General features: G+C 38.5%; 1 protein-coding gene across 1 annotated transcript in view; it reads left to right on the top strand.

The window, feature by feature from the left end:
• Nucleotides 1-26913, top strand: part of SPTBN5 (spectrin beta, non-erythrocytic 5) — a 98448-nt gene that overhangs the window by 24637 nt on the left and 46898 nt on the right. Inside the window, exons 20-35 of the mRNA XM_084520933.1 lie at nucleotides 735-874; nucleotides 2090-2189; nucleotides 3448-3618; nucleotides 3732-3896; nucleotides 4677-4903; nucleotides 5752-5938; nucleotides 6744-6944; nucleotides 8261-8377; nucleotides 9073-9236; nucleotides 10408-10540; nucleotides 11355-11500; nucleotides 12453-12567; nucleotides 14574-14684; nucleotides 15819-15998; nucleotides 19587-19790; nucleotides 20978-21127. Of these exons, the coding sequence (XP_084377059.1) occupies nucleotides 735-874; nucleotides 2090-2189; nucleotides 3448-3618; nucleotides 3732-3896; nucleotides 4677-4903; nucleotides 5752-5938; nucleotides 6744-6944; nucleotides 8261-8377; nucleotides 9073-9236; nucleotides 10408-10540; nucleotides 11355-11500; nucleotides 12453-12567; nucleotides 14574-14684; nucleotides 15819-15998; nucleotides 19587-19790; nucleotides 20978-21127 (2511 nt within the window). The remainder of the gene's footprint in view (nucleotides 1-734; nucleotides 875-2089; nucleotides 2190-3447; nucleotides 3619-3731; nucleotides 3897-4676; nucleotides 4904-5751; nucleotides 5939-6743; nucleotides 6945-8260; nucleotides 8378-9072; nucleotides 9237-10407; nucleotides 10541-11354; nucleotides 11501-12452; nucleotides 12568-14573; nucleotides 14685-15818; nucleotides 15999-19586; nucleotides 19791-20977; nucleotides 21128-26913) is intronic.

A 26913-nucleotide genomic window follows, 5' to 3' on the forward strand; every position in this document is an offset into this window, starting at 1 on the left:
ATCCAGGGAATCGCAACAATTTTCTTAATTAAATCAGCTTCCTCATTCTTATGGTTATGGCATTTTCATACACTGAAACTCGACTTTCAGGTCTTATTCATGTTCTTATGTTTGTATTCATCATAATGAAAAGGAGACACATTGTCTCAAAAACATTTTTAAAAATAGCTAGAGTTGTAATCTATTGCTGTGTTTGCATGTCAGATGATTTAAAAACAGTTCAGTGACCGGTTTGGTGTCGAATGCTAAAAAAAAAAGGTTTTGAGCTTGAACATAATTAGTTTTTTTCATTGAAATAAAAAACTCAGTTTAGAAAAAAATACGTTTTTTCTTTTCAATAATTATGTTAAAAATGTTAAACCAAATGAAGGTAAAAACCAAATGCAGATAATATTCACAAGATCAGTGAAGGAGAATTTTATTCTCCCTCACTGGAGATTTTATTCATTATGGCCATGCTGGCATATACATGTAGATGCAGAATACAGATTTTCTTAAGAGGTGAAAAGGAACCATAATGTAGGAACAAATATAAGATGGAGAAACAGATATGATACAAGCCTAAACACATCTGCTGCTTGTTTATAGCCCTGAACGTGTTATGCATGTGCTAAATGTACAGTGTCCATCTGTCTGAAAGAGAAAGGGGATAGTAAGGTCCTTTTTTTTTCATTGCTACAGAAACAACATACGACCTAGAAAAAAAATGTTCAATATTTCTTTCTTAAATGCAGGACCATGTAGATGCTGTTCGAAGCCTGCTGAAACAACATCGTGAATTTGAACAAGTGCTAATGGCGCTGAAGAGACGAGTTGAAGCACTTAATGAAAATGGGGTGAACCTAATAGAAAGCGGGCACTTTGCATCTCACGCGTGAGTCCAGACTCCTCCTTCCTTTTTATTCCAAGGGGGGTTTAGAAAAGACAGGGATTCCACAGGAAGGATTTAGTTTTAATAAATTATCCAGTATGATTAGAGTGAAATGAAAATCTTTCTCTAAGACAGGATTCAGACTCCAAGGACAAAGGGCAATGGCTTTAAACTAAATAGGTTAGATTTAGGTTAGATGTTAGGAGGAAATTCTTTACTATTAGGGTGGTGAGATACTGGCACAGGTTGCCTGGAGAAGCTGTGGATGTCCCATCCCTGGATGGGACATCAAGGCCAGGTTGGATGGGGCTTTGAGCAGCCTGGTCTAGTGGAAGGTGATCCAGCCCATGGCAGGGGGGTTGGAACTTGGTAGTTTTTTTAGGTCCTGCCAAGCCAAGCCATTCTATGATTCGATGTTTACAGACTGTGATTTGCTGGATGAGGGCAGGGAAAGGGGAGTATTTTAGAAAGATATAAGCTTCCTGTTCTCTCAGAACAAATAAGTGAAATGTTCTAGGTTAAAAAATGGCATTTTACAGAACACTAGGGTAATTCTTCTTTTATCATAAACTATGTATAGTGTTAAAACTGCTTTAACATAATCACATTAAATGCTTGCATATTTCATTTTTTCTTTCACTTATCAGTATCAGATATGTTTATAATGTATACAGTATGTTTGCTGTTAAAAATTTACAAATGTCTTCACAAGGAGATAAATCATCAGGAACAGCTCCTTTGTGTTGTTGTGGAAGCTCAAGTGTCATCTGTAATTCCTTTACTGTGATAGACCCACTAAAATCTAGTAAAGGGAACTCTGCATAAAAAAGGAATTAGAAATTGAGGGTCAGAATGGACCTCTTAGGTCAAACAGACTGTGGTTTTGTGATCACAAGTGATAATTTCTTGAAAATTTCTTCCACAAATTCATAAAACTGCTCTTAAAACCAGATTTCTTGCCAAATCTACTACCATTAGAAGGCCATTCCAGAGCATCATTGCACAGCTATACAAAAGGAAGATCCAGAGCAGCTGGCAAGCATTAGCTATTTTCCAGATGAGTTGTACATGGTCGTAGGACAGGGTCATCTATCACTTCCTCCTGTCAACGGATGTGTTGAACTAGATTCCAGTCATATTACACTAATGAATACAGTATAGCCATGGGCATCTATATGACTACTACTACTACATTGGACTTGTTATTTTTCTTGGTAGTATTGAAGAGAGAATGGCTACGCTCCGACGAAGATGGGAACGGTTGGTACAAAGCAATGCTGAGAGAAAACAAAGGTTGTTGGATTCCCTGCAACTGCAGGTAAAATGACTGAATCTGCAGATTTAGTCAGGCATGCATGAAGTAATTTCACCCCTTGGCTTAGTGGGAGACATATCTCAAACTGTTGAGCATTCCTACTGCAGCTCACTTTCCACTTTCTCTTTGGTTATGAGACAGAGAATTTCACTATCCAGGGAAGAAGTGATGCACTGGTGATAGATCTTCCAAAGCTATAACCAGAGCAAAATACAAAAGCAAAAATTGAGACATTGAATGCAAAATATCACCAGAATATTGTACCTACTGGATAGGTTTATACTACTCATTACTTAATATACTTCTGAGCCTTAATCATTTGGCAAAAATTAACATTTTACTCTAGATTAATGTAATTAGGGAGAATGTTTAAAGAAAGTGTTACTCATAACCGTCAATGGATGTCTTCTGGCTCACATTCTGAATTCCTAGTGACAATTTTTCTTCAGAGTTGAGGTCAGGTTTTGCTACTGCAGTGTTACCTGTGCTTGTTCTCTTGTGCTTAATCAGTCATGTTGTGTTACAGTTAGAGAAGCATCAGGAACAAGATTAACTTTTTATTTTTTGCATTTTAATTTTGTTTTAATCAGGTCTTCATCATTATTTATTGCCTTTATTTGCTACACATGCAAAGAAGGACTTCACTTCAGGGATTTGATTTTCCAGGACACTTGATTGTGGCTTTCTGTTGTAAATGCAAATTTGGCAAGTTCCCTCTATGTTCCTTAGACTCTGTTCACAAAAATTTTTCACTCAGAGGGTTTATAAATAAATGAACAAACATTAAATATGATTATTACTCTTCCTATAAGGTGCCCTATGTGAAAATACCTACCAAAAGTACACAATACATAATTGGGACTCACCACTTTATGCTGGCTATATATCTTATTTACACTAACAGTACTTTTGGCAAGAACTTGGCTTCTAGTGCTGAGACAAAGTTATACGGGAGGGTTACGCCACATATCGTTAAAATAGTGTGTAAAAAAATGCAAACCTTTGCTGACAATAGAATTCAACAGATTAGTATGTAATGTAAAAAGGGACTAAGAGATATTACTCTGAGGGCTTAAGAACTCAGTAGTTCAATGTCATAACTCCTTAATTAAGAGTGCTGATTATGTAGAACAACTTGCATATGAAAATACAACACATTTCCTAACTCTTGGAAAAATCAGGGCTTGATCCTAATGGCAAGGATGGCAAACTCACACAAAACCAGAAATTACATCTATTTAATCCTATTTGTTTCTGTAAGGAGTTTAATCGTGATGCTGCTGAGCTTTTGATATGGATGGAAGAGAAGTACAAGATAGCATCAGACGAATCATATCGTGATCCAACAAATGTTTTACGCAAACTGAAGTGGCATGAGGCTGCTGAGAAGGAAATGATGGCTAATGAGAAGCATTTTGCAACACTAATAAAGGTGAAGGCAGTTTTGGAGCTAAGTCTTCCATCTTGTACCAAACTTCATAGAAGTTGATCTTCTCAAAAATAAATAAATAAATAAATAAATAAAATTGTGCTGTGTTTCTCCAGAAAGGAAATCAGATGGTTCAAGATGGCCATTATGCTGCAGTTTCTATACAGAACAAGATGTCAGAGCTACAAAAGAAGTGGAAGGAACTGTATGGCAAGATGACAGAGCGAGGTGACAAGCTGAGACAAGCTGGGCAGCAAGAACAGCTCATGGAACTGCTCCAGGTCAGGAGGTGGTGGGATGCAGAGGGGAGGGGTGGCCTAGAAACCTGGTTTCACTGTTGATATGGAGTGATTCTCACAAAAAAAAAGAGCAGAATACCCTCCAGGTAAAAGTATATTTTAAGGTGTTTGGACATCAGACAGATCACTGGACTTTGCCTACAGTCTCGAGAGAGAAGACCCCAATATAAGGCCAGTCAAGCACACTAAAGCTAAGAGTAGGACAACAGTGCCAGCATGGCACCAAGATGCAAAGCTGCTGAGCTCTGGCTCAGCACTGCATCTATGTGACTATTGAATACTGAGAAACAAGTCAAAAGTCTCTGCAAGATTAAACTCTATGCAAACATTCTGGCTTGCTTGGAGTCGGTTTGAGGCATGGCACTACATTAAATAAGTAATCCAGGCAAATTGTATGAGAGGAACAATATGCTGTGAAGCCGTTTACAGATACTAATATTTAATGAAACTGTTGTTGTATAGAAATTAAAAGCTAAAATTTGAAGCCTTTGAAGTTTGTTTTATGCAATGTCACTGAAGATGGTTCAAAGAGATGATTTTGTAATCATGTACTTTAGTGGCTGGGAAAGAAAAGTACACCAAAATAGAAAGCAAAGCTAAGTATTCCCAGGAGGTGCCTCTTATAGACACCTGGCATCGTGTTACCAAGAAAGAACATACGAATTTAAAGATTGTATCCAGGAAGCTGTCATGGGAATAGCTGAGTGAAAGAAAATGGTGTTGCAAGGTCATTATGAGTGTGCAGTAACCTTTTCCCGGTAGGATGCCAAAAAGAAGATAGAGAAAATTGAGAAGGTTCTTCAGGAATCAGAGACAGGCCATGATCTGCGCTCCAGCCGTGATCTACTCAAGCAGCACAGGCAGCTAGAAAATGAGACACATGAGCTGGCAGAGAAAATGAACTCTATTGTGTCTCATGCGAGGAAAATGGCCACCAATCACTTTGACTCCCAGAGGATTCTGGAGGAAACACAGAAATACCTGAAAAGGTGAGGTGCCATTCTCTTTTTGTTTCCACCCCTTGTGACATAGCATTTTTTGTTCCGCATTCTAGAAGATGCCTTTCTGTTGATTAAGTTTAAGCTATATTCAGGAATTATTTTTCCTACTGTTTCTGCCACAATAGTGCTTTGGTCTGTACCTGCACAGCTGCCTGTTGACTCACCTCAATATTTATTGCTGGAACTTACTTCTTGTCTGCTGCCCTCCTACTCTGGTCCACTGGTTACCTATAGGTCATCCAGCTGCTTGCTAAGAGGTGCAGTGATCCAGTATTCAGTAGTGGCTAGCTTCCTTAAAACATCACAACACAAGGCTATGGCTTCAAAAGCGTAAATCTTCTTTCCCTCTACTGGAGTGTGTTGTTATCATATAAGACTAAACTAAAAAGCAGACTTAAATTCTCTTTCTTCCAAAGAGCACTACTTAAATGGTTGGAAATTGAGGCATGGATTGTGTGTTAACTGTTTTCCCCTCTAGATGTAGGCTTACGAAGTGGAAGATTAGAGTGTTGTTAATTGTCCACTAGCACTATATATTGCAGCTGCATGATCCATGCATGGCTATATTACTACAAAGCCTTATCAACAGTATCACAGCTTCATACAGTCCTGGTCCCATTTCCTCTGCCCTCATATCAAATCTCTTCCATACTTGCCAAAAGTAGCCTTCTGGAGAAGGGGTTCTTGTATGTACAGCCAGTACTATCCATTGAAGTTTAATTGCAGAGGTAGGTGTCCAGTGTTCTGTAATCATCCCTGTGGTATAATAGGCTAATTCCCTTTGCAAAACTGGGATAAAGCTTTTTTTAATGTATATTTTCATGGATGACCCCTAGGTTTGAGTCTTTACAAGCACCTCTTAACGAGAGACGTAAGTTGCTGGAAGCTGCAGTGGATCTTTACGAGTTCTACCATTACCATGACATGGAGATGAATTGGATTAATGAGCGTTTGCCTATTGCCCATTCTACCAACTGTGGGAAATCTTTGGATGTTGCTCAAAGCCTGTTGCAAAAACACAAGGTAACTCCTTTAATCAAGTGTATTATAGCATGTTGGCACATTGGACTTCAGCTTGGTCTGCACCTGCAGTGTTCTCCTTTACTTCCAGGAAAGGCTGTTGCAAGCAAAATGTAGTGGCATGCTCTTGCTGAAGTATGATTCCAGCACATTGAGACAAGTCAGCAATGTGGTGATGATTTCCAGAACAAGGAATTCCTGTAGGATCTACAAAAATTGTCATATTTTACAGTATTCCAATTCTGAGAAACTTTATAACTCTTCCCATTAAAAGTGGATAAAAGCTAGTGTACCTCACACTAAATAGAGAGTTTTTTGCTTTGTGCAGTGGTCTTAGTAGAATATTTTAACTCTCATATACTCATACTATTTTAGTTCTATACTTAACTGCACTCATTGTACATGCAATGTCATCTTGAGGTAGGTGCATGGTAGATCCCGTAGGAGAGCCTAAAACATGGAAAGGAGAAAGGGTAGAATCAGGGCAGAGCACTGGGCCAAGGACTTTGGTGAGTAATGCTGAGGTTGGAAGGAAGTTAAAAATGCCTTCTGTCACCTTGCAGATCCTATCTCCTCCCTCAACAGCAATACTAACAGCAGAATATTATACAAACAGGAATAAGACTGGCAGCTCAGGCTGCAGCTGTTGTAGAAACCAAAAGTCCTTGTGCTCACTGGCATAGATAATTGCTACACTGTGCTGACCATCACCAGCTGCCAGTTTTGTTTATGACTAGGAGAACAGAAATGTCTGTGTCATCACATGCCCTTCCTTTCTTCCTCGATTTTCTTTTTTTCTCATTCCCAGGAATTACAGGCAGAAGTGAATGCTCACAAGCAGCAAGTCCAGCGGGTCCTGGATAAAGGAAGGACAATGATTGTGGGCCATCATCCATCAGCTCAGAAAATAAGTGAGAAATGCCAGGAACTTGTGACTGCCTGGCAGGGCCTGGAGAAAGCCTGTGAGGAAAGGATGAAGCAGCTGCAGCACTCAGTTGGCTTCCAGGAGGTATAAATTACAGCAGAGTTCTCAAAGAGTAGCTTTTTCAGAGAAACAAGAGGACTAAAGTTTTGAAGTGAATTACAAACCAGCTTCAGTATCTCCCTTTACTGAGCCTGGAATTCACTTAAGCTACTTGGGGTGAGACTCAAGGGAATGGAGGGCTGGGCTGCACAGCTGAGTGCAGCCTCCAGTCCAGAGTTGGTGCTCTAAAGGTTTAGCTTGGGCTCTGTACCCATCCCTTATGGTTGAGTGTAAGACACCCATTTTTCCTAATAGTAGCTCCTTTCTCAATGTCTTTATACAGCATCAGGCTTTGACTTAAGTAATGCAAAGGAAATCTGAAAAGAATCGATCTAACCTGTGCCTGTTGTAGGCAACAAAATGACATTGAAAAACTGATAAAGCTCTTCCTTTCAGAACAAGTTAGGAATTCTATTATTTCAACATATTATTTCAACAAGATATTGGACCATACATTTAATCTGCTTAAAAAAGAGATTGCATGCAAATATTTATCTGGATAATCCAAACATTGTCATCAGTGGATCATTTGAAGTGCAGTTACACAGATGACACAGGTGGTTTTGTAGACAAACTGCATTTGCACAGAGCTCACAGGCTCATCTAAAGTACGCTCCCTGGAGAATCTGATCATCTGGCTCTTATTTCCTCCACCTGTGAAAAGAGCTGCCAATACTGTAGGCTTAATGAAGCCTGATTTTTATAGGTGATTTGAACTTCTCAGAAAGTGGGAGGAGAAATATCACACTGTTAGTAGTTAGCACCTACCCTTAATAAAAGATGAGTCAAATAAAAATGTCAATGTGAAGAAAGAACAGTAAGACAACTAGAAACTTATTGCCAGAGCTTTGATGTCTGGAAAGGACCTTAGTTACCTTGCACAGAAATCTTCCATCTATGGCCTCCTTCATATGATTTGACGGAGCAACATATATATATTGTTGCTCTGATAGTATATATAAAATCCTTATAAGAGGTTACAATTAGAACCATTTTTAGAATCAGGTTCCATTTGCCATTTAGAAAGCATTTTTTTCAGGGGGTTTGCAAAGTTAACGAAGTCTTCCTTGGCTTCACTGCTTGATAGGAATAAAACCCAGCTTCTTCCAAGAATCCTGCAACTTAGTCTGGTTCATGCAAAATAGTAGTTCTTGGGATTAAATAGTCTTTGTTATTCAATATCACATTGCAGTAGACCTTACTGTAGTAAGGTCTCCATTTCAAATTTACTAGATCAAAAAATGATATGAGTATTATGGAAGTTGAAGTAGATGTTAATTTGCTTTCTCTTTAACTGATAGTTTCTAATGAATACTTCAGACCTGGAGACTTGGATAGCAGAAAAACGTCCACTTGTGACCAGCAAGGACTATGGTAAAGATGAAGATGGAACACTGAAACTCCTCAAGAAAAATAAGGTATTTCAAAAGTGTTTTTAGTAATTCTTGAAGAATTAAACAAGAAATGTTCAATGTTTGTGAATGTGGATAAGTGAAAGAACTGAGTTTCTATGTTGCTTTGAGAAGGAATTTCCACTCTAAGGTTTGAATTTATGCATCCATTGACAAACAAGTTTAACAGAGCTAGGATCTCCTTTGTATTGCATACTCTGAGAGTCTCGTGTGTAGTATATAGATGTTATGGGATGAAAGAAACACACTTTAGTGATGAATGAACAGTAGTTTGGCAAAAAAAGAGTGATAAATATTCTCATCTTATTTTTCTGAAGCCAAACTAACTGTGATCTGATATCTGCTTTTCAGTCTGAACATATGCATGAAGAAGCTTTTTTTTTTTTTTTTTTCTTTCTCCTAGAATCAAAGATACAGATTGGGTGTTATTATTCCAGGAATACTTTGTTTTAAAATGTATCAGAAATTTCTAATTGTTTCTATTCATCCAATTTGTTTGATTTTATGTACTTTTTTTTTTTTTCCAAAAAAATATTGAGAGCAAATTGTCTGAAATCGTTCAAGTCATGGAAATGTCACATACTTCCAGAAAGTTTTTCTTCTGTTTTAATGTCTCATTGATTATACCATAGGCTGGTGCAAAATTTAAAGCAGTAGAACTCTTGAACAAGTTGCTCTCATTCCACTCTTCTCTCTGCCAGGCACTGCAGCATGAGATTGCTGTTTACCAAAACCTGCTGAAAGAACTAAGTGAAAGCGCCCAAAATCTTCCTCTTGTGGGCTCTATCCAGCATGTTGAGGTTGATGCACCAAAGCAGCAAGTCCACGCAAGACTGCAGGAGTTGCAGGAACTAGCAGCAGCAAGGTATGAACTAGAAAATATGCAACTGACTCTAATCTAAATTGCCCCCTAGATCCTAGGTTTGATTCAAAGCCTGTTGAAGTCAATAAAGAATATTTCCAGTTACTTTGCTAGAATTTTGATCATATCTATCAACTCTCCTTTTTCTAATTGCATGCAAGGAATTGCTTATTTCTGTATTTGAATTCTGTGCACCTATGAGCTTTTTTTTATTACTAAGCAAAAGTGCTACGTTTTGTTTAAGGACTTTCACTGCATAGTAATGCACAGTCCACAGTAATGTTGATGTTTTACCTGTTGTTTCTATTTTGTTTACAAATTAAAAAGTAGAAGCATGAATAGAAATTCCTGTGAATTAGACATTCAGAGAAATAAATTTTATTTCTCTGAAATAGAAATAATAAAATATTTGAGTATGTTGAATGCAGAAATGTTCTGTGTTGTTTCATGCTTAACATTAATCTGGGTCTCATGGTGCCTTATTGGTGCTCTGGTTTGTACCTCCTGTCTGCATTTCCCTTGGTGGGATGGATACTCTGAGTGGGCTCCATCTCTTGTGATGAACATTTATGATTCAAACAGAGGGAAGCCAGGTTCACCTTTGCTTGAATATTTGCACAATGAAAGGCAGTGTTAACAGATGGAAAATTAGATTTTTGTTTGCTGTGTAAGGCCTGTAGTATGTCAGGCTGTATTATAAGATACTCTGGGCAATCATAAATATGCAGCAAGTTGCAGCAGTTTTGCTGCATATGTAATGTGAGCTGAATTACATAGAATGTCTTTCATAGCACTTGCCTTCCTGGTGCACCAACTTTAGTTAGATTTCCTTCTCATTTTCATAAGTAACACAACCATCTTTAGAAAGACAGGTTCAAAAAAAAAGGTATTCTCATTTAAAAACAAACAAACAAAACTGAACAGGGAGAGAGCTCAGCAAGGTACTGCACTCTTCTGAAAACTTCAGCCAGTGAGTCTGACCTGGCTGACAGCTGTCATCCTACAACTATCCTTTCCAGTTGTGAGAAACAAAGTCAGCTCTTTTATTAGAGACAGTGAATTTTGTTGATGAGACGCTTTGGGTATTAGTGGGAAGAGAGTTATTTATTGCCCTCCACTTTTTATTCCCACCATCTAATTGTATTGTCTTGTCCTTGTCTTGTTCCCCCAACAGAGGGAAAAAGCTGGAGGAGACTCTTGTCTTGCATGAGTTCATACGGGAATATGGAGATCTGCAGGACTGGATCACTCAGCAGAAACAAGCAGCAAGCTCTGAAGACTATGGAAATGATTATGAGCATGTCTTGGTGAGTTTTTTGAGCAACAATCTAAAAACAAGCAAAATGTATGCAGTCAGACTTTAAAAAGATTCTAAGGCTGTCCTTGAAAACTCAAAAGACAAAGAAAGAATTAAGTATAAATCACTAGGAGACAGGAAATGAAAAGGTTGAAGGGTGAGTGGGAAGGACTGACTGGTTATGACAGGCAGACAACACTGCTAGTACTTGCATCCTGTTACTGTGGGACCTGAACTACATGAAACAACTGCACAGTAAAATGCCAAAGGGAAACCTATTTTTAATAACCATATATTTAAATGTGGTATACATTACGGATTTTTTCATTACAAGTGCTAATGAACGGATATCTACAGCTATGCCTTTTCATATGGCAGAAACTAGTATAAAGTCAGTCCACTAGAAGTCAATAGCCATTTGTAATCTTAATTTTTAACATTTATTTCAAAATATGTTGTGTCCTAAGTCTTAAACTTGGACTACATTATTCACTTGAAGTATTAAATAAGCTTATGCATTCATGAAGTAAAAATGTATTATTTATTGAAATTCATTGTACATTGAAAAAGTTTATTGCTATCCCTGGTAATCATGTTTCTGACTTGTATCTGCATCACAGACTTCATGTTTTGCTAACAATCTGTAGCTCCTCATGGTCTTTGGTAAAATCTCTGGTAATATCCAGTCATTGATATCCTCCTCTGCAGTTTCTCTATCTCTGAATATGGTCAGCTTATTACTTGTTTCTGTGACAGCTGAGCAGATATGTTTTGGAAAAAACAACTCTCAAAATACCTTTGTTGTTGTTGTTTTTCTTCAAAAGCAACTTTGTGCCAAATATAACACATTCCAACACCAATTGGAAGCAGCTGGGAAAAGAGTTGTGACTTGCCAGCAGCTGGCAGAAAGCTTGCTAAACTCTGGGCATTCTGAGTCCCGTGAAATCCGTCAGAAGCAGAAAGAACTAAGGTAGGAGACTTGTGTTAACTCTATAATGCTTTGTCCTTTCAGTTCACTCTTGAGAATGAAGTGAGAAGAAATAAGAAAAAGGCACATCCACCCAGTTCTCTAATTGTAAAATAAGTAGTTTGCTCACTTGACAGAGAATGGTTGCCATGCTTCATTTAAAAATAAGCTACTATAATTCAGACATTATCTATTTGCTGATTTGCCTTCTCACAAACTGCATTGGAGATGCTTTGCAAACAAGGGATGAGTGAACTTCCTTTGCCCTTTGAAACAGGATCACCTAAGTGTAGGTCTGGGTGTTCAGTTGAATCTTTATTGCTTTTAACTTTTGAGCTTGAATCCCATAACTGCTCTGCAGCTGTTAAGATGTTCTGAGCCCATTATGTTTGGCATTGGTCCAAGCTGGCCCAAAGGAAAAAGATGAACAAGTAGTTGGGTCTGATTCAGTCCTCTAAATCCTGCTGTGTCAGTTGTAGAACTGAGCATGGTACTAAGCCGTGGCAGTAGAAATCAAAAGAGAACCTGATTCAGTCATCCATTCGGCATCCAGGTTGGTGTGGCAGTTTTAGGGAGGCAGCTTCATGTAGTTGAGGAGCTGTTGTATGCATCTTTAGAGCTTCATGCATGTGCTTCATTCAGGAGTTTTTCTTCCCACTATCTTTCTCCCCTTCTCCGATATTGCTGCAAAAGGCTGTAGCATATAAAACCTGAAGAGCATATTGAAGAGGGGTGCCCTTATGTAGGCATCAATTTAAGTGCCTGGAGCAGATAGGAGGACATGGGAAGAGTAGCATGACAAAGTAGGATGACAAAATCACTTCAACAGAATTTAATAGCAGGACTGAAAAAATAAGAGGAGAACTTGTTCTTAGTCTTTCTTCAGACCATGAATCTCCTTTACTTCGAGCTTTCATGTCTTACATGTGTTCTTTTTCCCCTTATTCCTTCCTAGGAACTCCTGGGAGGAGCTGTTGGAAATTACCAGATTACGAGGTGAGCGGCTGAAAGATGCCGAGGTGATTCACAAGTGTTACCAAGATCTGACAGATGCTCTGACCCATATTGAGGTAAAAAATATTGGTGAAGTCTCTCATAACAAGAACCCACATTTCAGCTTAGTTTGTGGAGTATTCTTAAGTTTCTCAGCATGCTTACTGCTGCCTTCTAAAAATATTTGTAAGAAAACTGTTCGATTACTCAAAGTGCTCAAAAATAATTCTTGGGTAATTTTTAAGCACCTGACTGGTCACCTTAGGAGAAACACTGGTGAAACTGAGTACAGCTATAGTTGCAGGTCTGTGGCAGAAGCCAAGAAGACCAATGCTTGAAGTTGTCTCTCATTGCAATGCATATAGTAATGTTGTTTTCAGTCATCAAGCCTGACTAAGAAACTGTTTAGTGCCTCACTGTTCTTCTTTGTACACCATTGTAGCTTTACGTGCTGAAGAAAGAACTCTCCAGTGGAAAAGGCATTGGTCTGGTTTACAGCAACATTAACTTGGAAGGATGTCAGGCAGTCATGTGACAATGCAAAGATATGGCAAAAATGAGTTCTTTTATTCTTGTTCTAGTGGTCAGTACTGGTAATAATTTTAGACTCCCAGTATGAAAATGAGGACGGGGGCGGGCAAAGTCCCAATGAAAATCTTCAGACCTCTGTTTTATCTGAGAATTTCTGGAGAGAAACCACATCCTTGCTGTACTGAGAGGTGTGGTTTCCCTAATGCGGGTGGGTGTAGGAGGAGGCAATCCAACAGAGCTTCCACTGTTCACAAGGTAACAGAGCTTTGCTGGGTTAAGTGCAGTAGATTTTCCACTTGCTTGTACTGGCAAAGGCTACCCTATTCAACAATGTTATTCCTGTTTTCTTTCCCTGTTATGAATGGAAAATCAAATATAATGTATTCTCCTATATACCAGCTGAGGTTTTCAGAACCTTGCACGTATTTAACTGTAATAATGAAGTAGTTAATTCTGTAGTTGTAACAAGTGACAGTTCAGAAACACTCCAGAAACCAACTCCTGGTTTATCCCTATTCTGGATTTGTCCCAGGTAAACACTATGCACTTCTTGTGTCACACCCTGTTAATAAACTTCATTGCTGAGAGGGAGAAAAATTCAGTCATGCCCATCCATTCCTGTGTTCCCTGCTCAGATGCCTAGCGGGGAATGCCTTTTCTTGTAGGAATATAGTAGTAGATCTCTCTTAGGTGACCAACTGCCGTGCTGTCAATAGGCAACTACAACATGCATCTCCTTTTACAGCACCTTACCAGTACGCATTGTTGGTACCCCAAACAAGCCTGTGATTCTGTTACAGAAATTCACTTCCCCAGTAGTTAGAAATGTTCTTCTAATTTGCATCTAAATGGACCTGGAGCAAGTTTTCAACCATTTTATTCTAGTGACAGCGTTGTCCACCAGCTGAAATGCATTTTTTTGTTGTTGTTTTTTTTTTCTTTGCTTGAAGCATTTCCAGTGCATGTCTGTGTAACAGCTAAATCCTCCCCGAGAACCTTTGTTAAGCTAAAGAAATGCTTAAGTCTCCTCTTGTGTGATGATCATGCAGTTTCTCTCGTCTTTAAAATAATCCTTCTTTGCATGTATTCAATTTTTAACTTATCTTTCCTGGATGAGTATAACTGAATTTTTATCTGAAGATGGTTCACAGATAGACCACCTGTGTCCCAAAGAATGGCCCGAAACTACCATCTGTCAATGTTACTTTAAGAACTCACTATATGTCTCTGCAGTGGCTATTCAAGATTGATTCACAACCCCAAGCCTGTAAGACATTCTCTTGTATTGCTTGACCAAGGAAGGACTTGAACCTTCATCTCTCACAGTGAAGCTGAGTAGCATAATCACTGAGATGCTTACCAGGGAGTTACTAGGACAGATGTGCTAGGACAGAACCCTAATGGTTTCCTTTTACAGTTCTCGTAAAAGTAACCCAGAAGGGTAATCCTTATCAGTGCAGTATGCATACACAGAGTAACTGAAGTAGACCTCTATGTGTTTTACCTATAAGTAGTAACTAACAAAGCTTGCTTTGATTTTAATCCTTGCTAGGAGAAGTCCAAAAGTATTCCAGATGGTATTGCTAAGGATATGAGAGGTGTGCAAACCCAGCTCCGGAACCATGTGGCACTGGAGCATGAGCTCCTTGGGAATGAACAGCAGGTAAGAAAGAAATCTGTGGCCTTTAATGTGTATCCAAAATCCAGGTTTCCAAGACAATCATAACATAACAAGTACTTACATTTATGAACTTATCTATAAAAGCCTGGCAAACCCTAAGGCCCTTTCTCAGAGCCTCCCGCTTCTTTAATATGTTCAAAGTCTGTGGGCAATGATAAAGTAGGTCATTTAAAACCTTACAAATAAGGGACAAATTATAGCAAGTGCTGACTGTTGCAGTGATTCACAAGGATGTTTTTGATGCTATTTGAAATGTATGATTATACCAAGCTTTATGATGTGTACCACCTTGTTCAAAGCATTCCAGGTGATTACAGGGGAAAATCCAGAATCTGTTTAATAAGTAGAGAGACTGATTGAACACAGAATGTGTTAATTGACTATAGAGGATTACAGAAAGAAGGACGGGGCAACAGTCTGAAAATTTCAGCAAGTTTAGTGGGTTAGGAGCGGGAATGTGAGAAAGAAAAGAAGGATAAGGCTTGTTGCACAAATTTATGAAAAATTTCAGCTCGTGTTGCTTAGAAATCTTCCTTGTATCTAGGTGACTTGCATAGCTTTAACTATACCAATGAAATTAGTATACATTTCTATTTACCCCTTTGTTTTGCAAATGTAATGCTGTAGTTAACACAGCGTGTGTTATACTGAGATTACTGAAGTAGCTATCCCAGCATCACTGGCCGCATCTCTTGGCCATGCTGCAGATAATGCTAAAATTGATACCACCAGCTGCTTCTTTCTTTTAAAGGTAAAAGAGCATGAGATGAGCATGAACAGAATGTAGTTACAGTTAATCTATACTGTCATGGTATAGGTATCTATTATTTGCATTGCTCATATATTAACTATGATTAAAAAAAAAAAAAAAAAAAAAGAGAGTGAATGTATCTGTCTAATTGAAAAATCACAGTTGTGATGAGCCATAGCAAACACTGGATGTCACTGTTATTCCACAGAACTGAAGCTAGGGATACTTCTGTTCAACATGAGAAAATTTAGGTCAGAGAATGTGGCTTGAATTGTAATTTAATGTATAATTAACAAATCCCTTATCACAATTTTCCTAGTATTGGAACTCTCTTTCCTACCCTCTTCTTTCTTCTCTCTGTATAGCTGCAGGAGCTGATCCATTCTGCAGATCATGTGCTGACCCATTGCTCAAAGAAGCAGGTAGCTGACCTGAAGGCAAAGCAGCAGGCAATAGTGACCAACTGGAAGGCTCTGAAATCTAAAGTGGAACTGCGTAAGAAACTTCTGGAAAAAGCACACAAGCTTTACCAATTTCAGGCACTAGTAAGCACTTCTATCTTTTGTCCCTTTGTACATGGGGAAGACTGCCGTCAACGTGTCAATCATGGGTACACTAGTAAGTTATTGGTACAGGTATTACAGTGCCAGCTCCCAAAACAGCAAGGGTGTCCTCTTTAATTAAATACCATATATGATATGGGGAAAAAAAGCCAATCCTTTTTCATATTAATGCTGGATATTCTGTTCCTGTCTTCATATGGGGGTGAAGGAATTGCTAATGTAGATTTCTAGAATACTTTTGCTTTCCCCATATTCTTGAACCATTCCAGGTGTAACATTGATGTCAATTAAAGCTGCCTTTGGCAATTTGCATTCTGTTTCCATGTTTGCTGGAAAGCAGAGAATAACCTGGATAAGTTCACTTTGACAAAACTTCACATAAATTCATTTTATGATTGTGAGCTGGGATTAAGACTACTATGAGACTGGACTTGATGCTTTTGTTAACACAAGAGGTTTCTGCACACAAAGTTAATCCACTTTAAATCTCTTAAAAGTGTTGAAAACCAGCATTACCTGTCCTATTTCATCCACGAATACATTGTGTGGTTAGAGGATTAGAGATAAAGGATGCACTTTTGGAACTCTTTTTTTTTTTTTTCTTGAGGATTTTTTTCTTTGTTTTTTAACCATTATGACTTCATTATCCTGTGCAGAACTGTCAAGGAAGAGATAAAATGAATAAGACTTAAGAAAAATTACAATAGCTCTACTGATGTAGTTGAAAGGCTTATTTGTCCATCATCATCTTTCTGATAGTGACCTAAGGAAGACAGTAAGAACAAGGCAAACTTCTACTAATATGCATTCTGGGAGCATCCTGATCAGGAGGTGGACCTTAATGGATTTATTCATTAAAATAGAGCTACTCAAAGTTCACTTTGGTATTGATTTCTTTCATAATTAATGTCATAAACTTACTCATTCACTTCCAATACAAAATATCCTATAGGTAGGGGTACTCTGTTATTGCTGGAACCACACAAAATACAAACACTTTTAATTTAAATTTTGCCTGAAATCTGTGATGAATCCTATCTGAATGGCAAACCTATAACCTATTTCTTACTCTGGCAAAGTGTGTCCTTTCATCATGTGTTCTTAACCCTGTATCAGTGAGTATACTTAAAAAAATATACAAATCCATCAGTGTTTAACAGAGAAGGCTACAAAATGACAAAACCAGGTGACTACACTTCTAGTGACGTGCCTAGAGCTATGCCTCAGGTATCTCCCTGTCTCTTTGTTGTCAGTCTGCTGGCAAGAAATACTCATGATGCTCTCAATTTTCACATTTCCCAGCAATAATTCTTGAGGAAATGAAGAGCTGATTTGGCAAATTTGGTGGTCTCATCCTTCTGTCTAGATGTGACAAGGCAGGATCATGTAGCCATTTATAATGGCTCTAAGAGTCACAGCAGCAATAAAGGGTAGGTTAGTGCAGCTCTACTGTAGAACAGTCCCCCAAATAATTGAGCACATAGAGGCATCTTTGCTGCCTTTCCTCTTCCGGCTGTGCCAAGAGGTCGACAAGCTTTGATAATGTTAGGGACAGCTGGCCAGTTTTTGTCATTGATATTTTTTTATTGATATATTTCATACACAGTCCATGGGTCTTTTTTTTTATGAAGTTGTACATAGATTAAAAAGCAGATCATAAATCAAGTTTTTCCATGGAGTAAGAGTTCTGCATAATCATCTACTGTACCTCCTTACATCCCATCAAGTATGATCTTGCTCTGATTAAAGAGCAAAGCTGGTCCTTACTGACAGCATACAGTAACAGCAGGAGGGCATCAAATATTACAAGAAACTCTGTCAAGGAATCAGAATTCAGATGTAGACTCAAAGTGTTTCTGAATGGTCTAAGGCTTCTCTTCTGAGATCTGTGTTAGGATTTGCACAGTGTCAGTCACTCTCTGCTTAGGAGTTTCCTGTGGACTGATGCTGTGTCTATCCTTAAATATTGCTGGCATTGCTAGTCCAATAATGTCTAGTTGGCTCTTGACTAGTTCATTTGCATTAAGTATTCTGAGATGTGTGGATTTTTTTTCAAAATGCTTAGCTTAGATCTCAAAGAGTCTTAGACATTTGCACTGTGCCAAGTGCACTGTCAGCGTGTTCAGTGACATTGAGCTGTGCATGAATTACAGTTCTGTAAGTCAAAATGACACCAACATGTGCACTATGTGGGCCCCTTCGAAAGGACCGTAGTCACTAGGAAGTCATGGAGTATAGGTGTTCCCTGGCTTTAGGTAAAGATCCTGGCTTAAAGCCTAAATTTTCAGAATCCCCAATTTGGCCAAGTTCAATTTTGTGGTACTTTTCTGAAACTATTTCCTTCCTGTGTGGGTGCTTCCCTACCAGCTTTGAGCTGTACCTGATTTTAATGATAGAGATAAAATCCATTGGTAAAATGGAATAGGCAAGAAGCCATTTCCATTATGTATTTTACTTCAGTGGAAAAGCCAGCAACTATTCACAAGCGAAATTTTTAGCTCTAAAAGAGCGTTTTCCTTCAGAACTTCCTGTCTGTAACAGTCTTCTAAAATACACTGAGAAACTAAAAGACCATTTACCACCTAAGAATCAAATCAACTAATCCAAACACAAATTAGAATGAAATTTAAACTAAATCATTCCATACAATCTACCATACAGCTCCTTTCATTCCTGTTTTGTTTTTTTTAATGAAGTGATACGTAAAGGCACAGCATCTGTTACAGAGTCAAATGAGATACCAAAAGAAAGTGGGCTGATGAAAGTGCTATAAATCAAGTACAAAAAAAAAGCTCACCAAAAATGTCAAATTATTTTTACTTGCACAAGTTTTGTCAGTTGCAATCCAAATATAGTTCTCAGGGGTTTGTTAAAGAATTTTCTTGGTCATAATTACTTCAGCTGAATAGTTCAGATATTTTAAGATACCAAAAATGTGTTTATTGGTTCATCATATTTTGAATGTAAACTAGCACTATATCCTTTTTCCTTCCAGAATTGAGTTCCTATTTGAATCTGTCGTAGTTCCACAAGCCAGGAGCTAAATCTGCATACCTGATATGCATAAATATTTTTTTCTGAAATGTAACATGCCTTTTTTTCACCTTTATTAATGTGCTCCTTTTGTTTTTCACTTGAAAATTCTAATTCTCTCTTTTATTTTTGAATATGTTTACTATCTGAGTTTTGAATGGACTTGTATTAGCCCATTAATAAATAAATTTTATTTATTAAATGCGAGAATAAATAATAATAAAAGTGAGAAATGCTTAAGAAATGATAGACTGAAGGGCAATAAATGTTATAATGTTGTCACTGATGTGATACAATACAGTATGATTATGATGTTACAAATCATTTCTTTTAATACGGTACATAGAAATTACTACAGTCATTTTATCCTCCCTTGCTGAAGTTCATAGCAGTGTTATAAGTCCTAATTAAATATTTTCTTTAATTTCTGTAATTTTATTACATTTTATTCACTTATAATGATCAGGCTATGATTTTCTTGTCTGATAACCCAAGCTTGAGATCTAACCTCAACTTTCACATTTTCTTGGATTCCAGGTGTGGGACTATTTCTCATGGACAGCAGAAATAATAAGGGAAATGAGAGCCAAGGAGACTATTCGGGACCTATCTACTAGCAGCCTGAGACTTACCCAGCATCAACAGCTACTGTCAGAGATTGAAGCACGAGAAGAGAAGTATAACCATGTTGTACAGCTAGGACAGTCACTCTTGCAGGATGAGGAAATAGGATCAAAAGAGGTAATTGAAACTCCTTTGAGTTCAAAGTCAAACACATTCAGCTGCTCAACACAACTGTAACTATCATTCTGTACTATACAGTACTGTAAGCAAATGCATGTATGCACTCACATATATTAATATGCATGACCTACATTTGCCATAGTGTGTTAATTATGTTGGGCAAAGAAACATCTGTTCCATTTTCTACCTTACCAGTAGATGAGTACTAACATCTCCTGAGGGCCCACCACAGCAAAGCTGGGCTTACTGAAGAAGCTTGGTATGTTCTGAGCAGTGGAGATAAATCTACACACTTCCCAAACTGGGTTTTCACACAAATACTGTTTCATATCACAGTTCTAAATCCATACCAGACAGACTAGACAAAGACCTGTCAAACAAAAAATGAAAATACGCATATTAGAGAGTTAAAACAGTTGGAATATTTTCTGTAGTAGCATTTATGCTGGTGTATTAACTCCCCTGACATAAAAAATGGAAATCAAAATGCTCATTTACTCATTACAGACAGCTTCTAAAATTCTCATAATATTATTTCTACTGGATTATTTCTCCCAAGCAATTCAATAACATCACTTGAATATCCTCAGCAGACTGTGGAGTTCATGCAAATTATTCTTCCATCTGACAAATCCTGAAAATTCATGGAATGCTGCAATGTATAACTGTAGTAACTAGGAATCTAGTTTGCCTGTAGACAAAATGCAGAGATAATCATTTATATAAGATCTGTGGATATACAGAGTTTGAAAGCTGAAAAATTCTAAGGTTGAGATATATATTAGCAGAATATAGAATAATATGTTATATACACAATTTATTTAATTATCTGTCCTATCCCAATTTGAAGGGCTATAATTGCACTGTTATGACTAAAGATAAGGGAGAAGTAGGATTTGATTCCAGAAGGTACACTTGAGAAACAGTCACCTTTGTTTCTTCTTGGCTTGTACTACTATGTATGCTGTAACAGTCATTCCTATGTTCCTGAGATGAGGCACCTATCTGATTATCTCTCTGCCCAAATACAAGTGCTGGAACTTGTTCAATTTTTCTTTGTTTGATAACTTTGGTGAAATTTTAGGAGTTTATCCAACACTCCACTTGATCCTTTTCCTACCATTTTACCCTCCTCCATGGGGTATAAAGACCAACATGAGTCTTTCTTTGGAAATTGTTTTCAGATTCAGCAGAAGCTACAGTCTCTGTTGGAAGAGAAGGAGAATGTATACAGTGAGTGGAAACAGAAGAAGAAGTGGCTGGAGAAAGTACATCAAGAACAAATGTTCTACAAGGATTGGAATCACCTGGACAAGCTTCTGAACTCACAAGAGGTATGTGAATTGTAAACTTGAAACAAGAAGTTAGACTTGGCTTTCAAACTCTTCCAGACTAAAAGAGACATTATTGTGCCACTTAAAATTCTACCACTTAAAATTCTTGGGTCTGTGTATAGACAAGACACTGTTTGTTGTTACTTGCATTATGGTATCTGGAGACTAGCAATTTACCAAGAAGCCCCTTTCTTATGGGGTGGGGAATAGAAACAAAAATATAGTCCTTCCCTCAAAGCTAACTAATTGCAAATAAATGTCAGAGCTAACATATAAGACAGAAGAGGGAGACAACGGTCCAGTATTAGTCAGCTTTGGAGAGATCTTAGTATACCAACTGCTTAATCACTGGGATATTGTTTTGTAGGCTGCAGGAAAAAAAAGGGAGGGGGGGGGAATTGTAAAGAGGGTCTGAAAAAGGACAAAAAAGATTGCTTTGCAGGTGTTGCTGGAAACCTCCTCTCAGGCTGAAAGTGCTGGGGAAACGTAACTAATTCAAAATGGATGTTGACAGAGTTAATCCAGGAACAGGAAGGAACTGACTTCTCAGTCTGCAAGGGAGTTGATAACAGTGTGGAGAACAACTATGAAAGAATTTGACCATGAGGAATAGTAGTTTCTGTTTGATGTAGTAGAGAAAGATGAACTAGTGGGAAAAGGCCTCTCATGAAAAGAGGGTTGATATAGTTAATGCAAAGCCAGCAAGATATTCTTTGTATGATCATTTTGCTGCTCTTGAAGTGAAGTATATTTCTCACCAATATTCAAGTGTCTTTCCTCTTTCTTGAACTTCCCTGGCTTCATGGGAGCTATCTAAATAGTTTCATCTAGAGTTCTGACGTTTGTTGTTACAAAACTGGGAGCACAGAAATCAAGTGTCCTTTCCAGTCACTCCGTGCAAATTCATTAGTTGATAGATTGCTGTAACTGTGTTGAAACTTGGCTTACAAATGATATTGATGTGATGAAGGTTGCCGAACTGAAGGGTTGAAGCAAAGCTGAAGGAGTTTGTATCTCAACATCATTTCTTATTCCAGACAAATCGTTCTTAGTTCTACAAGACCACTTGCAGCATAAAATAGTGTTTTTCTGTTTCTGCTGAATTTTCTCTGATTCCCACCAGTGCTTTGCCACTGACACTAAACCGTTTGGAAAATTGCACTGAACTGTGCCATGCCCATTCTTAACCCTTTGGGGCACATGAGCTTGGAGCCGCCTTCTGTTTCTTGTTGCTTGTAGGAACTACATATCTTTATGATTCCCTACAAGTGGAATGCTTGGCAAATACATTCTGCATTCTGAGTTTGTGCTGGGATGTGAAAGCAAGAGAATTTAACCTATCTTCAGGTTCCTGAAATAAAATAATACATAGTTCTGTCAAGTAAAAATGTTTAGTTGTTACTTATTAACAAATGGCACTATTTGTATTATATCTCTCTCAATTCCCTTCCAAGCAGTGACATGACATTGCTAAACTCCTATATGGGCAGCATCCTCAGGAAAAAAGTAAACTCCATAAAATTTTGGCACCTGCATTCTTTCTCTTATAGTGAAACATGATCAGCTAGCATGCAGAGGCACTGTGACTATGGCATCTGCTTTGCTGTACATACCTCAGAGGTAAATACATACCATAACTGCTATGGGCTAGTGTTTCTTCTCACCCTCAGTCAAGAGTCCTGATTGTGAAAGACTATATTACACTTACATTAAAAGGGTTGCACCTGGCAATTTCAGTATGCTCCCAGCATCATCTGTACAGGTAACCTACAGTTCACATTACTTTTTTGTTCAGGTGAATTTACTGTTGCTGTATGCTGTGAGGTAGACTGACACAAAAAAAAGGGTTTTCATCATAGACTGGGTAAATTCTCATGGTGGGATCAGCCACAGTCTGACTCTACCACAAGTTTCTTCAGCCAAAGCAAAGCCTGAGAATGAAGACTGTGACCTTGAGAAACATAATGGGCAGCTTTGGTGTCAGAATATTTCTCTAGTAGCATTTTCTCTAAGAAATTCCAAGCATCTGGGTACTCAGTTGTTCTCATTGTGGGTAAATGCTCAAAAAGTAGAGCAGTTAAGGTGTGGATGGGCTGTCCCTCCCAGCATCCCTTTGCACAGACAGCATTTTGTGGTCATGGAGAATGACAAGAAAATAAACATAGAGGCATGATGACAAACTGGTCTCGTCTGTGCAGGTGTAGAGAATAGGGGAGCCACAATCATTGTATGCTCCTTATGTTCCTTCCACTACTCTCTGCAACCAATTTTAAAAATAATAAAAAAAATTAAAAAAAGAATGCTGAGGTTGGAAAGAATGCGCTAGCTATGGAAAGAAGACTCATAAATGCTTTTGTTTATCATTTCTGTTTATATTTAATCCTCTGGAGATTACAACAGATTGAAGAACTATTGCTTTTGTGAGAGGTACGTGCATGACAAGAATTACAGTTGCATGCTGACAGAGTTACTGGTCTAAAACAGAAAAGTAAGTCACAGCGGCATACACCATATACACAAATGTCTCTGAAATTGAAATTAGTGACCAAGTATCTACCTGAAGTTTACAAGGGAAATTTCAGAACACCATGGATTCCTAAACTGGTAATCTGGGTATCACAGTCAGCCATATGTCTCCTTCACTGACTCTGTCCCTACTATCACCAAGCTATTGCAGTGTCTAGAAGAGACTTTTATGGTTTGGTCCTTAGATTTAGCCCAGAAAATGTGTAAGTGCAGTTAGGTGGGAATAGGAAATACTGAATTTGTTCATCTCCAAAGATGCAAACGAAGAGATCCTCAATGAGCTGTGAGCATTCAGGATGAGTTTCAACACACACTACTCCTGGATGCGCTAATTAGGCCAATATTGTGAACAGCTTTCCTTTCAGGAATTATTTTCTTCCATCATGATGACTCATTCCTGTCATGTCCATTCTTGCCATCTTGGTTTTTTAGGCAGCTGCCCAGGAACATCAGCTTGCCTCCAAACCGGGGAGTATTAGTGAAAGCACATCTAAACCATACTTCACAAATTCCACTGCTCCCCGCTCATTTTGAATCACATTTTGCTGACTTTAAGTCAGTTTTACTGCTTTGAGACCTGGAAATATTGGTGATCACCTCAAAGTCCAGGGTAGTGTCAATCCACAGTGAGTATAAATACAGCGGGATGCAAGGTTAGGAAATTGCACTGATGAAAAGCCAGGGACTACAAGTTGGCATACAAATTAAACTGTATCTTTTGAAGAATTTATGGAATGGAACCAGTAAAGAAAATTATTGCAAGAAGAGGACCATTTTCTGTTTTTTGTGGAGGAACAGAAAGGAATTGCCTTCTGGATTCTACTCCTTCTACTCCTTCCTTAATATGCAGTGCATCAGCCTGGCCCTGAAACGAAATACCAATGCTATTTTGATTCATCTACAGCTGAAATTCCTGTATTTCTTTTATTCTCTCGTCCCTCTGTGTCATAATTCTTCAAACAGGTTATTCCTGAGCTGCCAAACTCCCATCTGAATGAGGGAGGAATATCAAGAACTACAAAGCTGTCTTTTGCAGGTGCTGCCATCTACCTCATGGATCAATAAATACAATTGGACAGTGAACTGAGGTCTTTCAGCTCACGCTTTGTATTTTATTTCTCTGCATTTGAAGAACAATTGGAAGGGGAATCTATTATGTTTGGACAGAGCTCTGTTACTACTATATGGAGTTAAATTATGGCTGCATAGTGACGCAGACTTGCTCCCTAGGGAGATAGGCAGGAGGGTAGGAAAGGAGCCCTTTCAAATGTGGTTTCAAAAAGTATTCAGCCAAGACATCAATTGAAAACTCCCAAACCACTTTCCCAATGGGAATTTTGTCATTTGATGCTTTGAGAATGGACAGCAGCAAACATGCATTCAAAAATAATTCCCATCAGGCAAAGAAATGTAAGCAATCTCTCCACCCCTTGTGTTTCTTCTGACTGCTATGTTCAAGGCAACACTCATGTCAAGTCACATGCATTTTGCTGTTGTACATCTGCAAAATGTGTGTATAGAGCAGCTCCTGTCATCCCATAATTACTGGATCCTGTTTTCCCAGAACTTCATGTGCCTTAGACCAAGTCTCTCCCAGCAGCAAGGAACAGGGGAAGAAAGAAGGCAACAGAGGAGTGTTTAAGAACTGCTACTGAGAACTGCTCTCTCATTCGCTGTCTGTGCCAGTGTGACAGGTTTGACTTCATGCCAGCATCTTATATTACATCCAAGTTACTTAAACCTTCGAAGGATTTCTGCAGAATTTAGTCTAGGATTGTTTTATGCTAAAGAAAATAGAGCACATGTGGAGAAAATTAGGCAAACATCTATCTTTTTTTATTTATTTTTGTTATTAATTCAGTTGTGCCATTGCATGGAACTGTTGTAGGAAACTCTCCTAAAACCTGCAAACTGAGATCTTGCCATTCGGAGTGCAGACGAGCAACAGCCGAAAAAGAGAAGGAAGTAAAAAATCATTTTTGCTTTGAGCAGAAGCAGCGTCCTGTATGTTCTGTGCCTTTCTAATCTTTTCACAGCAGCAGATGCATTGCTCAGGTTAGCTGCTTTCCTTTTTTTTTTTTTTTTCATGGATGAAATAACAGCAAATTCACAGGCTGTCTCTGGCAAGCATTTTTGGCTCCCTCCTACTCTGTCTGCAGTCTCACTGTCAGAACACTCAGGGAGCAGAGCCTCATGCTCCGTAATTTATCTTTCTGCCCATCCCACTCTCATATCACTTTGCAGACGTGATAGGTGGTGGTAGCAGTACTAGAAGAGCTATGTGGTTTTATTTTGAATGTGGATTTTTTTTAATCATATTTTTTTTCCTGGAGAATGTTTATTAACCTCTCATTCCTTTGCTTCAGAAGAAGAATGGAAAGTTCCAGTACCAAAGGAAAAAGGATTAGGAGTTTCTTTTAAAAACAGGGGGAAAGGCAAACTTTTGTGGCTTTGGTTTTGCATCATTTAGGACTAAGCTGCAGAATGTCATGCAGGGACTGCAAACTTTCATCTGCACCCGTCTATGTCTCCACTGCAGAAGTGATTCTGTCTTCCAGCAGAATGACCCCACCTCCTCCTTTTGAATCTACTGTGCGGGACAGGCCTTTCCAAAAGATGCCAGCATCAGCTTGGCATCCTCCCACTGGTCAATCAGTTGCAGAGATGGCTCCAGGAAGTGCCAGCTCATCACCAAGCAGTGCGTCATCACCGAGCAGTGTGTCTTCTGGAGCTTATTGTTCAAGGCTAGATGTTGTCCTGGCACACACAGACCGGAGAAAAGATTTTGGGAACACCACTCACGGTGTTGATCCTTCTGATAAGACATCCAGGTTTTCCAGTCCTCCCAGAGACCCTCAGAGCCGTGGATATGGGGGTTCTGGCACTTGGTCAACACCTGCATCTTACAAGCAATATTCAGAAAGAGATAGAAGTGTTCATCCTGAAAAAGACAATCCCTTGAAGCTTGCTGTATCTTTGCCCTCTGATGTTCTTTCCTGCAAAGCTCCACCAAGCTGGACATCACGCCTAGATGTTGATCTGTCTGCTATTCCAGCTGTTTCAACACTCCACAGCAAAAATCGGCATGCGTCCTTGGAACCTTGTGATTCTCTCCCACTTCAACAAGGCTGCAGTCAGTGTAACATCCAAATGCCAGACCTCCATGCTTCAATGAAACTTTACATTTCAACTTGCAGCTTGACAGTAAAGCCTTTTCGAGCAGATTCCCGTGGAAGCAATCACATTCATTCAAGTCTTCT

This window comes from Aythya ferina (assembly GCF_964211825.1).
Source record: "Aythya ferina genome assembly, chromosome: 5".
NCBI classification, from domain to species: Eukaryota; Metazoa; Chordata; class Aves; order Anseriformes; family Anatidae; genus Aythya; species Aythya ferina.